At 40.4% G+C, this 16916-nt stretch overlaps 1 protein-coding gene and 1 long non-coding RNA gene across 2 annotated transcripts in view; one reads left to right on the forward strand and one right to left on the reverse strand.

Annotated features, from left to right (window-relative positions):
- The first annotated feature begins 228 nt into the window (after positions 1-228).
- LOC138040603 (uncharacterized) lies at positions 229-2948 on the forward strand. Its single transcript, XM_068886297.1, has 2 exons — positions 229-1025; positions 1067-2948. The coding sequence occupies exons 1-2, from the start codon at positions 229-231 to the stop codon at positions 2946-2948; spliced, it is 2679 nt and encodes an 892-aa protein (XP_068742398.1).
- A 12193-nt stretch (positions 2949-15141) lies between these two features.
- LOC138041496 (uncharacterized) overlaps positions 15142-16916 on the reverse strand; it is a 9709-nt gene continuing 7934 nt past the window's right edge. Inside the window, exons 2-3 of the long non-coding RNA XR_011130842.1 lie at positions 15525-15626; positions 15142-15163 (exon numbers count right to left, since the gene is read on the reverse strand). This is a non-coding gene — a long non-coding RNA (uncharacterized lncRNA). The remainder of the gene's footprint in view (positions 15164-15524; positions 15627-16916) is intronic.

The following is a 16916-nucleotide window of genomic DNA, read 5'->3' on the forward strand; positions in this document are numbered from 1 at the left end:
ACACGAGATGATAACGAGCCTGGTCTCTCCCGCGAGGACCGCAAGTTTCTAGAGATACTGGATAGGGGTATACACAAGAACGCAAAGGGAAACTGGGAGATGCCCCTACCGTTCCGTAACGAGCGCCAGACTATGCCAAACAATCGAGATCAAGTAATGCAGCGCCTACAAGGGCCTCTCAAGACATTTGCCAGGAAACCCGAAATGAAAGCAGACTATCTGGAGTTTATGGGAAAAATAATCGACAAAGGCCACGCCTCAGCTATCCCAAGTAAAGAAGTCCCGTCTCCTCCCGGTCGTTCCTGGTACTTACCGCATTTTGCGACTTATCACAATACAAAGCGCACCATTCGCGTCGTATTCGATTCCAGTTGCGAGTTTGGTAGAATTTCATTGAACAAAGTACTTTTATCAGGCCCTGACCTGATGAACAACCTTATTGGAGTCCTCATGCGCTTTCGCAAGGAGAATATAGCAGTGATGTGCGACGTCGAGCAAATGTTTCATTCATTCTACGTTGACCCACCACATAGAGACTTCCTTCGTTTCCTATGGTTCGAGAGTAACGATCCGTCAAAGCCCATCATAGAATATCGGTTGAATGTACGCCTATTTGGCAATGGACCTAGTCCCGCAGTCGCTACCTACGGCCTACGCAGAACAGCCATTGACGGCGAGGAGGCCAAAAAGTTCATTTGCCGTAACTTTTACGTCGATGATGGTTTGACCTCGCTTTCATCTATTCAAGGAGCGACAGACCTGGTTAAGAGTGCACAAGCCACCCTAGCCACAGCTAACCTTCGACTTCACAAAGTAGTTTCTAACTCTGTGGAAGTCATGAAAGCCTTCCCGGCCGAAGACCGAGCAAAGGACGTGCGTGACCTGGATTTACGCCACGACAGCTTGCCAGCTCAACGCTCACTCGGGGTATTCTGGGACCTGGAGACAGACGCCTTCACCTTTAAGGTATCCTTGCCGGAAAAGCCATTCACAAGGAGAGGAGTATTGTCCATCGTCAACTCTGTGTACGACCTGCTTGGCCTCGCAGTACCTGTTATGCTCGAAGGGAGAAAAATACTGCAGCAGCTTGTCCATATGGGAGAACGGACAAAGGAGAACAATACCCCCCTGGCCTGGGACGACCCTCTGCCTACCACGATGATAAATCGGTGGACGCGTTGGAGAGACTCTCTCGTAGAGTTGCAGAACCTTCCGTGCCTCGCTGTTACCGCCCTAAAGATTTCGGCAGCGTGACAAGAGCGGAGCTACACGCCTTTTCCGACGCAAGCCAGGACGCTATTGGAGCCGCAGTCTACCTTTGTCAGTTCAACGAAGCAAATGAAGTGACTACAGCTCTCGTCTACGGCCAAGCAAGAGTCGCCCCGTTAAATCCGACGAGTATACCGCGTCTAGAACTGTGCGGAGCGGTCTTAGCTGTTCAAGCAGCCCAGAGAGTTATAAAAGAAATCGATCTGAACATTTCTGATGTGATATACTACACCGATTCGAAAGTGGTACTCGAATGGGATCAAGCCCTGCGCGTCATAATCAGCTGCACGCAGAGAGAAGCGTTCAGCGGGTTGTTAAGCGACACCAGAAGAGAACCTGAGCTACCGAGAGAGATCCAAAGTAGCGCCAAGAAGGCTCTCAAAGGCTCGCAGCTGTACCGTCTCGATCCCTTTCTAGACAGCCACGGGATCCTCCGCGTCGGAGGCAGATTAAGGAGAGCTCGGATGGAGTATAATGAGAAGCACCCGATCATACTACCGAAGCGTCACTATGTCTCACAGCTAATAGCTAAACACTATCATCATGAAGTACACCACCAAGGGAGACAGATTACCGGAGGTGCAATTAGACAAGCAGGATTCTGGCTTATTGGGGGTCATGACGTAGTCACGAAGGTCATCGGAGCCTGCGTCCTTTGTAAGAAGCTGAGAGGACCACACCTAGAACAGCGTATGGCCGACCTCCCGCTAGATAGAACTGAAGTCTGTCCCCCCTTTACCAACGTAGGATTTGATGTCTTTGGCCCCTGGGCGGTGCAAACGCGTAAGACTAGAAGAGGAGGAGTAAACGCCAAGCGTTGGGGCCTAGCGTTCACGTGCCTGAGCAGCAGAGCCATCCACATCGAAATCTTGGAAGCTATGGACTCCAGTGCCTTTATCTGTGCATTGAGGAGGTTCTTCGCACTACGAGGCCACGCTAAACTCCTCAGGTGCGACCGGGGTACAAATTTCGTTGGAGCTAAGACGGAGCTTGACGCAGCGGCATCCGAGTTAGATGAGAAGAAAGTGGAGAAGTTCGTAACGGAGTGCGGTTGCAAGTGGGAGTTTAACCCTCCCCATGCATCACATTTTGGCGGTGTGTGGGAGAGGCAGATTAATACAATTCGCCGTGTATTGGATGCTATGTTCGCTGAGTTAGGTCAGAGTCAGCTTACACACGAATTGCTGGTGACTCTGATGGCTGAAGTTGTAGCCATTGTGAACGCCAGGCCGATAGCAGCACTGCCGTCCGACACAGATGACCCGCAGCCTCTGTCTCCCGCGATGTTACTTACTATGAAGACACGTCCACCCGGACCCCCTCCAGGTCAGTTCGTGCGGACGGATATCTACGCGCGCCGTCGATGGAGACGAGTCCAGTTCCTTGCGGAACAATTTTGGACCAGGTGGAGGAGAGAGTACTTGCAGAACCTACAGCCGCGACAAAAGTGGGTGGAGACGCGGCGAGACCTCTGTGTAGGAGATATCGTTCTCGTGCGAGACGAATCACAACACCGTAACGATTGGCCACTGGGACGAGTGTTGGAAGTCCTGAGGAGCGATGACGGCAGAGTGAGGAAAGTCAAAGTAAACGTTGTCAGAGCCGGAGAAAGGAAAACGTACCTTAGACCGATTAAGGAGCTGGTTCTACTCCTGACCGACACAGCTGATCCAGACTAGCAGTAAACGCCATGACAATATGAGTAGCAAGGATAAGAATCCTTGGGCGAGGAGTGTGATGAACAATGAACATTGAATCGAAGAGAACTTGATTACGTAATTAAGCTTTTGTTCTGACTTGGATAAGATACGTTTCTGTTCTGTTTCATTTATCGAGTTTTACGCCCCTGTCTTCATGTACTGTTGTTCACAGTTTGAATCAATTATATAACTAGCCATTCCCGTGTTTTTTAACCGGTTTTACAACTGTACACGTGAATTGTACCCTTATCAGAGAACGCCCCTTAAGTTTTTGTGGAGTTGGAGTTAGGAGATCTTCGGAGCAACACTGGAGTTTTCAGAGCAGTTTTATCTTTTTCGGAGTTACGTAACGTTGGAGTTTTTTTAGCCCTTTAAACAGGATCAGACGTAAGTTTCGGCCTATTATATGTAGCTTTCGTTTTGCTTTCAACTTGTTTCTTTTGTGATTAGTCTTAGCCCCTTTTTTTTGATCTGGTGCATTGTAATTTCCCCTTTTAGTTTTCACCGCATGTGTACAATAATTCAGACGAGTTGGTGTTCAAATTAAACGCTGTTGAGTCAGCTTGTGCTGTTGAGTTCTATACTGTGGTTGACACTTCCCGATCTCCAGTGCACAACATCCCGTGTCCGCTGCACTGGGTACGCGACACCGACCGACCGACTCAATATCAGGAAACGCATTCAAAGCTAAACGAAAAAAAGAGGGGGTAGCCTTATGGACTGAACTCATCATAAATTTGAGTAATTTTATTTAAGCTTAAGTTTATTTACGGACAAAACTTGGCAAGTCGCTCTCTCGTAACTCTTAGAAATTCCTTACTTTTTAAGATCTATGGAATACACAACTTTCCAATGCAGTGTTAATAACTTATTTATTTTTATACTGTGAGAATCCAGCAAAATCCATGACCCATGAAATACTATATGTCAATCATTTTTCCCGCGTGAATTTATAATTATGATTCGAATCCCTGCAGGCGAAACAAGTCGCTCATTCGCGACTTCGTCGCTCGTTCGGTCGCTGCGCGACCTAACTTCAAGCTCGCTTCGTGGTGTGTCTCGAAAACGCAGACTCTAAGACCTTAAGACCCCGAAAACTCGAAAAAAGTAACCGAAAACCCTCAATTTGGCTAAGCCTAGGTTTAACGTTGGTTCTGAGGCCTAGAGTGTCACAGGGTCAATATATACATCCGACGGGAAATGAAGATGCACGGCCACTCGCGGAAAGTGGTTACTCAGTTAAATATGGTGTAAGCCTCGCACGAAACGAAAGCGCACACAACGTCCTGAGAGCTGTCTTAAAACTTTTGTTTTGGCCTAGTAAGAATACAGAAAGTATCCTAAACATGCATAAAAGCTAACGTTAGGCCTAATTAGGCCTAGACAACAGTTTTAAGACAGCTCTCGGGATGTTTTGTGCGCTCTCGTTTTGTGCGAGGCTCAAACCACGTAGTAGCCCTGGATCACCCAGCTTTCACTTTGAAACAAGTTGTAGCAAGCGAAGGACTTAAACTTCGCTTGAGGTAACTAAAAAAAACATACTTTAGGCCTAGTGTTAGCCAAATGAGGGTTTGGGGTTAATTTTTACCAGTTTTTGGGGTCTTAGGTTCTTAGTTTTCGATACACCCCGCTTCGCTCGCTTTTATTTCTCAATCGAAGAGTTTCGAGAGGGCGACTTGAGGCAAGTCTACCGTTTTGTGTGCACCTTTTTCACAGGACGATTTCAAATGATTGTAAGTGGCTTCAATGGTCCTTATTCGCGCAGCGGCCACATTGGCCACAGACAATAGATTTCTTACCCCGAGCCTCAAGTTGAAATGTTTGGGAACGAGTTGCGGTGCGCAAAAACAAAAGATTTCAATCCCCCGAGTACGGTGGCCCGTAAGGGACGTGATATTTCGTGATCGGTTTTCCTGTTTCAAATTTCAAACTTAAAATTTTGAGTTTAGAAACTCGAAATTTTGAGTTTAGAAACTCGAAATTTTGTGTTTACAAACTCGAAATTTTGAGTTTCCGTAACTCGGAATTTCGTGCAACTCCGTAACTCGAAATTTGGCGTTCACAAACTTGAAATTTCGAGTTTGTAAACTTGACAGTGTAAAATGCAGACTGCAGACTTAGGTTGTAATGTAACTATTGAAAAAGACCAAACCATTTAGAAGAGCTAACAGTTAAGCCTATATATTGCTTTGTGCTTAATTAAGCCTAAGGTTAGCACTTCTGAAGGGTTTGGGCTTTCTCAACAGTTATAACTTTGATCTGCATTTTACGCCTTTGTATTTTACTCTGACCGGTTTGTAAACTCAAAATTTCGAGTTTGTGAACTCAAAATGTCGAGTTTGTAAACTCAAAATTTCGAGTTTGTAAACTCGAAATTTCTAGTTTCTAAACTCAAAATTTCAAGTTTGAAATTTGAGGCAGGAAAACTGATTACGAAATCCCATGTCCCTTACGGGCTACCGTACTCGGGACCGGCTCAACATGGCTGCCGTGTGATTAAGGCCAATTGGACTTCGAATGTTCCAGGTGAGTGCTATGGCTAACTTGGAGACTGAATTTGGAAAACCCAGGATCGGACCGGATCGGATCGGATCGACAAAACTCGGACCGGATCAATAACAAAATTCCTGCCAAATGTAGACACAAGAAATCCCCTGGTCACCAGTTAAGGTTACTTCCCACCTTCGTGGGAGTCCTTCGGGAAATTGTTCGTACGCGCGCTAGTTTCAATAAACTCCTAACAAACTATACACCAGAAGAAAGCTTAGTAAATGTAGTTTCAGATAAAAATATAGTTTAAGCGAGATTTTCCTTTAGTAAGTGTCAGGATTGGAGCCGGTAAGACGTGAGACCCTTGCAAACAATAGGGATTGGTCTTGTTGCACGGCAATTGTACACTGCAAATAGCGAAAAATCAAGCCTTCGACAACAAAGTTTGTCATTGACAATTTGAATATTTTCTTTTGAAAAGGAAAACTACTTTAGTTGCCAGGATAACAAACCCGGCTGCCTTGTTGTCGACAACTTCCTTTCTCCTGTCTGTGAGCGACGCAACCGCAGTGTTTTTCCAGGGGTAAAGGGAATTCGAGAAACTTCAATTTTATACAATCTGACGCGAGCAATATCGCGTCAATATCATAATTTATGCGTCTGTCCTCTTATTGACAATAAAAATTAGTCAATGAGCAAGCGAGAATTTTGCAGTTATTGTAAAAAGTTCTTAGTCTTTCAAGTTTCTTGAAAGTTATAACAAAACTCACATGTGGTTCAATTATACCCAGTGGCAGGTAACAACAATTATAGGTGTACAAATCCAAGTCAATAGACCAACTTCGATATAGGTGTTGTTGGCTTGCCAATAAAAGTTTTATGCATCTCAATAATTAAAATTTATAATGCATGCATAATTATGCACTCAGCAAAGTGTGACGCGCTCATTCCTGGGAAGGAGTAATTAATAAGTATCCCCTATAGGGAATTTGTTGCATTCCGAGAAAGCGCGGTAAATATTCATTCGCTTTTCAAGCTCGACGGATCTGGTTGTCAAACTTTTCCACCCTCCTGCTCCCCATTTTTTTTTTAAATTTATTTTTATTATTTATTTTTATTTATTATTATTTTTATTATTATTATTATTATTATTTTACATATACATACATTAATTAAATACGATTCTAAAACATCAAATTACACTACTTACAATACTGCATTTACTAACACTTCATTACAATACTTATCTAATGCCTATCTAAATATTATGAAAAAAAAAAGGAAAGAAAAAAGGGATTCCATGTACAGCCAAATACGTACAGTTCTAAGAACACACTTCAAAAACATATTACGGGTTACGGGTTAAGTTCAGAGCCCATGCACAAATCCCACTTCTTATTAAATTTGTCCATGTTACTAGTATTTACACATATAATCTTTTCCGTTTCATACTTAATTTTTGCCTTTAGATTAAAGGCGTTTATAACAGGAGGAGACACATTTCTTCTGCAATCCCATATATATGATTTAGCGACTAGTATAGTTTAGTAAAGGGCAATTTGCGTAAAGAATACCAATCATGACATCTTGCAAAGTAAGGTGGACGAATTCTCTGGTCAGTAGGAAGAAGCAATATTCGAAATCTTTCCAAAAAGGTTGCACAAGGCTACAATGAAAAAAGAGATGGTGTAGAGCTTCGGGTTCTGAGTTACAAAACGAACATTTACATCCTCTGAGATGTAACTTATCTTAAATAACTTTGTATTAGTAAATAGTATTGAGTTAAGGACTTTATACTGAAATGCTTTTATGTATGGTTCAAAGGACACCTTATGCGGTAGCCAGAAAACCTTTTTCAAGTGATCTTCTGACAAATTAAAAGTTTTCCTCAGATGTTGAGAATTATTTGGAAGCTTGGCTTTTGAGTTGTTTATTAATGTGTAATAGTCCTTAGATTTCTTTTTTAACACATCAAAGTCTTTGCCCTCTATCGTTACCAAAAAAGAAATTTCAGAAGGAGTGCTTTCCTTGGTTTTTAGGTGTAATGGAACGGAGTGGCGAAGTCCCGCCCAAGTTAAAAAATTAGTATTTCTTATTTCGCTTGAAATAAACTTGAAAGAGTTTGTGGTATCTGTGTCGAATAAAAGATCGTTTACAAAAGTTATGCCGTTTTCAAAAAGAGTTCGATAGAAGATAGGCTTGTTGTTTATTCGTATCTCTTTGTTATTCCACACTATAATTGCCATTCTTTTTTTGTAGTATCATAAACGTCCCGGAATTCCGACCACCACTGAAGTAACTCGGAATAAAAGAGGGAAGGAACAAAATAGTCTTTGATATCGTAATTGCAATAAAATAAAAGGAGACCTCCGTGACGCTTCAATAAAACTTGTAGGTAGCTTTTCAGCCAGGCTAGCCGTATTCATTTATCGTGGACAGTATTGTTACTTTATCCGTACCTTTCCGCAGAAATTTAAATAATATTCGGTTCAATTCTTGGACGATTTCCTTTGGAGCCGGCAGAAGCGACAAAATATTGACAAATTTAGGAATGATTAAGGACCTAATAACTGTCACTCTCCCATAAACAGAAAGACCTCTTGAAGACCAGATATTTACAAGCTTTTTGACGCTGTCCAGCCTCTCGATAAAATTCTTTTCATGCAATAATTTAGTATCATAAGAATAGTACACCCCAGGGGCTTTGATTAGTTCGCCGCTCCATTTAATACCAAAGGGTTTTGAAACATTATATCTTAAGGAGCCAACCCACATTCCTTCAGTTTTAGATGTATTTATCTTAAGACCTGACAGTTTCCTGAAGACATCCAGGAGGTTGAAAAGGGCATGCGCCGAATCTCGATCTGATAGAACTGCTGTCGTGTCATCAGCGTATTGGAGAAGCTTTGTTTCCTCTTTACCAATCAAGATGCCTTTCATCGCGGTATTTTGTCGAATTGCTTTGGCAAGGGTTTCAACTACACAAACAAATAAATAAGGAGACAAGGGATCCCCTGTCTTACTTCTCTTTCCAAAGGAAAATAGCCTGTTGTAAGACCATTATTTATAACACAACTTTGTATATTCTTAACAAACCCATCGGATAACCCATCGGATAACCCATCGGATAAAATCGGGACCAAAACGAAAAGCGTCCCGGCAGGTAACGAGATAATTCCACTCTACACTATCGAATGCTTTATGGAAGTCTATAAAAATCATTAGCCTTGGGATGTTTTCATTAAGAGTAAAATCCATTAAATCAAAGATTGATCGTACAGTTTCTCCTATATAGCGGTCCTTAACAAAGCCACTTTGGTTATGATGGATGATATCTGGTAAAACATTTTTTATCCTAGTGGCTAAAACCTTAGACATAATTTTCGCATCATCATTAACAAGAGAGATTGGCCTCCAATTTTCTAAAAAGGAGCGGTCTTTTCCTTTCTTTTCAATGAGAGTAATTACTGCTTGTTTCTGGGAACTTGACATTTCTCCTTTTTCAAAACACTCATTCGCACACCTAATGAAAGGCTCACTAACGAGCGACCAAAATTTTTTTATAAAATTCAATTGGAATTCCGTCATTTCCTGGGGCTTTGTTAAGTTGAAAAGTTTCCAGAGCATTGGCACATTCTTTTGAAGTTATTCTCCTCCTCCCCATTGCCAGGTTCCACTATTTCTTTCTTTCTTTCTTTTTATCAGTTTACTTCTGTGGTGCGCTTTCAGATCCCCACCTTTGCTAGGCGTGCGATCAATTCTTTAAGTTTGTGATGTAATATTTTCATTTTTATTAAACCGGCTATGTGCTAAGGCACATAGCCAGATTTCTCCAAGTGGCCTGTCTGTTTTTCTCCGCCCCGCAAACCGAGCTCAACAGTTTGGCGACTCACTCAACCTCGTTTATATTGAGAGGCATAAATTAAAATTCAGTCCTAAACAAAAGACATCATATTGAGGCTCTGCCAAATAAATATAAGGATTTGTGTCAGTTAATTTTATTCCCCAGAGCCTCGACATGGTGCCTTTTGTTTTGGACTGAACTCTAATATATTGAAATTAGTCTATTCCAAATTCACCTGTTTGCCCCTTTTTTGAAAGCGAGTCCTCTTGTAAATCCAATAAAATGGTAATGGTTGAGCATTTTTATCCAAATCAAACTCATTTCATTTGAGTGGTTTCGCTGGAAGATTTGTTTTGAAGCGGAGCAAAACAACAAGTCGGACATGAGCTTTCACGCAGCAACGAACATGGTAATGAGCCATGTGTTTGTCACTTACCGGTAAGTTACATCTTGTTGGCTGAGGATGCTACTAACTAATTCTGTTCCTATGGCAACTCACTCTTTTCCAGTCCCCACCCACATGATTTCAATATGTTAGTGATTCTCAGCTTGAAAAATGTTAAAACAAGGCCACAAATTCGAGCTAACATATCTATATGCTTGCTGGATCATGCATATGAAGTGCTGTTAGCAAATATCAAAATGGAACGCCAAAGCTCAAAGGTGGCCAGAAAAGCTTTTAATATGGGGGAGGTCTGGAACCCAATATGATGCCATGGTAACAGAACTGTTAAGCTCATATTGTGGAGAACATTTAGTAAAATCTTACTGCAAAAAATCAAAAAATTCTGATTCAAATTGCCTGAGATATCTCTTTTTATCATATTTGAACAAAATTTGGTTGAGTGTATGACGTCATCACTTGGCTAATTTGCATATTTCAAAAACTCGAATATCTCTGGAACGAAAAGAGATATTTGAAAAAAACAAACAGCATTTTTCAACTAACGCAGACTACTTGTTTATGTTTCAAAATGGCTTAGATAGAAAAGATGTGATTTTCGTCATAGTACCACTTTAAAGATAAATTTGTCGTCTTTTAGGTTAACACAAATTCAGTGGAAACCGGACATTTTACTGATTTGTGATGTAATCGCAATTATTTATCTTTTGCAGCAGCGTTCTCTGTCTTGCGATGCTGATCACGCTCCATAGGCAGTTTGATAGGTAGAGAAGATTGCTGAATCGGCAGTCAACGCATACAAACGCCTGCGCGGGAAAACGAAATGGTATTGTTTTTTGTGTCTGTGATAAACCCTTATTGTTTTCATGGGCATAGAGGTTAAAAGTATTAAGCTCCAAGGACTGAATAATATTGACTTTTTCTTTAATCAGACTTCTTTCATGAAGTAGATCTAACAGGGAACGAAATCACTGATCAATATTTTGGTCTTTTTTGTCGGTTTGCGCAGGCCTTGTGGATTTGCATGGTGTTGTAGCGCGCGCGCTTTTGAGTTGCATATCTAAACTTGTACCTAGTAATATTTTTCATTACATCTGCTCCCGCCTAATATAATGCAGACGGCAGTTGAGGTGTGAGCTGCACACTGTGATGTCTTCATATTATTTTACATGTAATCAGGTAGGTAAATGAAAGTGAAAGATGCAAGGAAAGAATGAGCAATAACAAACAGCATTTATTTTTAATTTCTATCAACGTTTACTTGATACGCTATCAATTGTAAACAAATTTACATAATTTTGGAAAATGCCTTGAAATATCATAGTAAAACAGGAACAGGAACATTTAATGACTAGAAGGCAACATTTCGTGGTCATCGTTCGTCATCGTCTTTTTGATCCATTTAGTTCTTTCCACGGTACCTTGCAATACCATAAAACAGGAACAAAACTCGATTATTATATTCGGATCGCTGATTTTTATTGTATATAAATAACTGTTGTAAAAATTATCTAAGATTGTTTGAAAATGTTGAAACTGAGACTATGCTTTTGCTTTCTGAGGTTTTAGTTTGTGGCCGAGCCTGTCGCCCCTATTTCTGATTTCATTAGTGTCTGACAAATCGTCGCCCCTGTTTATGATCTGTGCCTGAAAAATCGATTTCTGATCAGGGTAATATGATTTTTTATCAGATACTGTAATCTTTGATTTTCAAAGTAAATGGAATCGCTATTAATATTCGAAAATTATTCACCTTCAATCGCTATGCTGAACCTTCGATATCGGTGCTCCCTGTGAGTTTCTGCCTTGTGACTCAAGTTACCCAGAATACCTCGCAAACTCGGTGAACAATACCGATACCACCTTGCGCGCCCTGTTAAGCAATACCGATACCAGCTTGCGCGCTCGGTTGAGCAAATGGAGATTGCTTTCCCCTGTGTAATATCTAACTATTTACAAATTTTCCCCTTTTACGTGGGGGCCTTCTAGGTTGCCCCCAGAGTCCAAAACCCTGCGGGGGTAATTAGTGGTGCGATACACATCTAACGGTCATTCATCCTGATGAAGCCGGCCTGTAAACTCGGCCGAAATATAGGTGAAAAGGAAAAGTGTCTTGTTTCTCTTCACATGTAGGAGTTTATGTATAACAGTTTGTGAAAGAACGATAATTAAGTAACCATTGACAGGGAATCCTCTAAGAAGCCATGGGGCTTAAGGGATGAGGATAACCTTAAGTTGGACCTCTTTTGTATAATTATCACAGTAAATTGATGCCGCGGTCATTTGAAAGTAAGTTGACAACAGGAGCTGCAATTCACAGTTAAGGTCCGCAGAGTCCTATAAACCTCGTGTCTGTAGGACCCTCAGGCAATTTACTATATTATCCCATGGTTCAAAACTGTGGCATTCCGTGCCTCGAAGGATCTAAGCTCTCCACAATTTACTAGGAATTAACACCGCTTTTAAGAAATACTTGGTATGCAGTCAAAATGTTTCCTAGTAAAATTCTAAGACCTTAACTCAAACTGTAACGCGCACGGTTCTTAGAGAAGTAAATTATCGTTTGCTAGATCTAGTCAGGGGTATCTTCATACTACAAACCCCATGGCTTCTTAGAGGATTCCCTGTCTATGTTTATTTAAGTACATGTAGTAGTAATCTCGGATTATTGAAGCGCGTTGGACAGCCGCTTTTGAGGATACTAGCATCAGTGTACTTCTCGAGATGGTTTCAATAAGCGCAGAAAACTATGGCTCATGTCACAGGATTTAAATACTGTGCCCTTGGCTAGACTCTGAATCATAAGTAAGTGCAATCTCTTTGATTTACGTATAACAGCCCCCTGAGAGGACATGTCGGGTTACTAGTAAAATACTAAACCCAGAAACATCGAAGAAAATAAAAGGAATCGAGAAACACTGGCATCGAAAATAACATGTTTATCATTTTCGAGTTCACTTCTTAATTCAAAGCAAGTTAAAACGCAAATTGCTGGGGTTATTAGCTCTACTTTTCGTGTGAATAAAGTACAGTAATACACATGAAAAAGACTTGTGAATCACCAAATGCAGCTTGTTATGACAGTGGTCAATACTAACTAACAACTTGATTCGGTGCTCTTCTCCACATTTAAAAAAACTTCGAGACGCACACACGATAAACGTTCACTGAAGTTAATACCTGTCGGGCTGGTTGGTATCGGGATAGGAGACCATCCAATTATACTTACACCGTGGATTTTCGTTGACGCCATAGGTATCGTAATGACTTTTTTTCAATCGGAATACTCACATTTAACAGAATCCTGAGCATTCATCACTTTAGGAGACATACCGTAAACGCTGTAATAAGGCCCGTCTCTTATGTGACCTGCGATAGCCTCAGTCTTGTTTAGACCGCTCTAATAAGCCCCCCTTTACTCCCCTTGAATTTTGTGCAATAAATTACATACGCGGCAAAATATGGTTTTAAAAGCTTATTTTACTCTTCAGCTTTACATTGCTTAATTCAAACTTCATATGAGCTACTTTTTGCGCTTTCTAGCCAAGATCTGATTTTAAGACTATTCAGGACATTGATAACTGCTGTATACTCTATCCTAGATATGGATCGTGATCAGCATCGCAAAACAGAGAACGCTGCCGCAAAAGATAAATAATTGCGATCACATCACAAATCAGTAAAATGTCAGTTTCCACTGAATTTGTTTTAACCTAAAAGATAAGTTTTTTTTCGACGACAAATTTATCTTTAAGCTTTTCACGGTTACTACCCTAAAACAGGCTCTAAGGCAGCAAATAGGCCGGGGAAAAGTCGACAGGTGAGGCAAGCCGACTGCAAAGTTATTTCTCCATCTTGCTTACCGGTTGCACTATTGCACAGTCTTAAAAGCGACATTGGGTTAAAGCGTTAATTGTAATATCTTAGGTCAAGAAGTACGCATTTGGAAGGTTTGCTGTTGATGATCTTTTTATTGCACATGTAAGCTGCTATTAAAACTTTATACCGGAGATTTCGGCATTCCCCGTTTTCAAAATTTCTATTGTAGGTTCTAGATTTAAAGAAAACCTTTAAATTTCTTTATCTCGCATTTTCTAGCTTTTTATCTCGCATTTTCTATCTCGCATTTCTAGTTTGTTATCTCGCATTTACAGTTTTTTTTTCTCCACCAGGGATTATCTCGCATGTCCCTACAGGCTTCCAACGAGCTAGCGAATGAGATTAGAACTAAAGTGGGCACAAATTATCAGTAACTAACTGCCTGTCGTTTTTGTCACTCTTATCGCTTTTTTGTTAAGTCCTTAGCTTTTAATTTATTGTACATTTTTCAGTCTTCTACTTTTTACAATATATTAGGATCGTGGATTACATGTTAACTAACTGATTAAGCTAAGCGCATATTTCACATTAAATAAAGTATCTTTATCTTATCTTTAACAGGTGATGCGGGGACACTTCTTCTCCATTGCAATCTTCCACTGGAAGATTATTTCATTTCTCTACGGTTGTTTTTCATATTATAGTTGCCCTTTGTTCTTCTCACAGTTCCCTTGGAGAGAAAAAAGGCACAACCTGCCTTTGCCGGTTCCGACAACAAAGTGATATTGCAGCTCTTCTGAAATTTGGCATCCTGGTTGCGTACAGAATGGAATTAACAAAGGAGTTTGCGAAGTAGAGAAAGGTACACGCAACATACAACAAATGAATTGCTAACCGTGAAAGGGAAGTTATAATGTCGGTTGAAAAGTACATAAAAGAGCATATTATATAAGGCAACCATAAAAGTAAAGATACTAAAGTCACGATAAACAATGTCTTGGTCAGTTTTTTCTCTCTACTGACTGCACGATTATGGTGCTGAGGACGTACGCCGCAACAAACTTTTACAGCAATGGATACGTAAGAAACACAGATAACAAAAAGACAAATTGCATTAAATGAATTCCATACGTAAAAATAAAGGTCTCTTCTGGTTTGACTGATGACTTGCAAAGAAGTTGCAATTAAGGAAGCCAGAAGCCAACTGACAGCGATGACTGTACCATAAACCCGTTGTGTGATAACGCGGTGTTCAAATGGTCGACAAGTCGCATGCGCTCTTTCTATAGATATCATAGCGAGGTTTGTCAGGGAAGCGATGACAAACATATGCTGCAACATACCGAGAACCCCAAACCTTTGATCTATTGAACAGTGTCCCTTCCAAATGTTGCATGTTTTTCCCAATGCAAGGTAGGTACATGATACCGCAAATGCCCCAACTAACATGTCTGCAACTGCCAGATTAATTACCAAGTACATGCCACGCTCACGAAGAAAACGATTCTTTACGAAAACAAGAATGGTGAGAAAATTGAGTGCTAATATTACAGCCATTTCAGTTCCATACAAAACAAGCAGCGTAGTGCAGACAGAAGAAGAAAACACCATGTTGGGACTTTCCGTCTTGCAATACACCTGTCGAAAAAATAGGACCACACATTTTCAACACGTTTTAAGCGCAGAAACTACCTCGTTGATTTGTTTCAAACCGACTACAACAAGAGATTCTAAAATTTTAGAATTATCAATCAAATAATTTTTATTTTGCTACATGTGGGTAACTTGGCTAAAAAGATAAAAATTCATTCATGCCATGGTCAAAATGTTAACGTTGGTAGTCACCGTATGAGAGATGACGGCAAGGATTATCACAGTACCGCGATACACAATATCACCATGTACGCGCATGCATGGTGATTCAAACGTTAACGTTTTGATAGTTGTTAGTTTCATTGTGTGTTTTGTGTGTGTGTGTATAAAAAATATTTAACCTTACCGTAGCCTTATAATCTCTTTAACTTATTCTTTGTATGTTCGGTTTTTTTTCTTGAGTCGGCTCTCTTTCCTGGCTTACACCAAGTTTCCTTGAAGGAAATCCCTAGTCCACAAACGCAAACAACTGTTAGTCTTTTCTGTGAGAGCGACCATCAAACACCCATCAACATAAAACAATTTCCCGCCAGCAAAACAATTTCTTCTACCATCAGTTAATTTCAAGCTATTTTCAGTGTCACCTTCCATTGTCATATTGAATTTAATTTCTGGTACAACGACATCATGTTACCCAACAATGACATGCGTCAAACTCCACCTAAGTTGACAAAAGCCCTACGCCGACTAAGAAAGCACACTTGCATGCATTAAAATATTCCGAAAAATTCTTGCTCTGAACTCTATCAATGACAAACAACAGATGGCGCTAGGAATATAGCAGGTGCTACGATAATTTCAGAACCAACCGACAGCTAGCGCTTTTGGTATCAGTAATTCCTACCACGAATAAGAAAGAACGTAGCAATACCGCGATTGATCCACAGTCCAATCAACTTGATTATTCTGTGTTTCCTTGGTACGTTTATCTTTAAGATAAACAAGTCTTCATACTACCATTTGTCAGCCCTATCTGTCAGCCTTATTGAAATAATTTTAAAGTCGTGTTTTACGAGAACACCAGTTTGAGCTTTGTGATCTAGATCGTAGTTTGATTATAGAAAGCACCAATAATTTACTGGAAGGAAACAACAAAACAACAATTTTGTGAGCTTTCTAAAGCAAGTAAAAGTACTTTAATTTTCTATTGAACTTTTGAGGCAGCTGTAAGCGCTTTAGCCCTCGAGTTAGAGTTAACTGTTGAAGTTTCGATTTGATCAGCGCATAAGCTATGACAACTTTTAACTTGTGGATACGCGAAGCGTAGGAAGGTGTTGTTTGTGGGCACTGCAATATGCAAATGTTTCACTGGTCCACAAAGGTGTAGATGTTGTGGTTTAATTTAATTTTCGGTTTAAATTTTGTCAAACCGGTTTATTTCTTTCAAACAAGTTTTTTTTTTTTCAAACCAATTCAAATATGGAACTGGGGTGCAGAGATGGCGCATTAGTGAGAGCACTAGCCTCTCACCATTGTGGTCCAGGTTCGATTCCCAGACTCGGCGTCATATGTGGGTTGAATTTGTTGGTTCTCTACTCTGCACCATGAGGCTAGGTCATTTTATTTGAAACTAGGTTGAAATTGAAAGAAGGAAACATCAACAAAACCCCATCAATTATATATTAGCAAGTTCGTGTAATATATTGGTAATTAAATTGGTCCTCGAGGTGAGTGGATGAACTTAGTGTAGCTTAAATTTTTTCATGAGTATTTTATAAAACCCCAATGGTTGTTAAGT

The sequence above is a fragment of the Montipora capricornis genome, chromosome 3 (assembly GCF_036669925.1).
Source record: "Montipora capricornis isolate CH-2021 chromosome 3, ASM3666992v2, whole genome shotgun sequence".
Lineage (NCBI taxonomy): Eukaryota > Metazoa > Cnidaria > Anthozoa > Scleractinia > Acroporidae > Montipora > Montipora capricornis.

Coding starts and splice junctions, on each gene's coding strand:
- LOC138040603 (XM_068886297.1), top strand. CDS start 229: ATGGGAAAAATAATCGACAAAGGCCACGCCTCAGCTATCCCAAGTAAA. Junction 1,026..1,066: donor TTGTCCATCGTCAACTCTGT/GTACGACCTGCT, acceptor TTATGCTCGAAG/GGAGAAAAATACTGCAGCAG.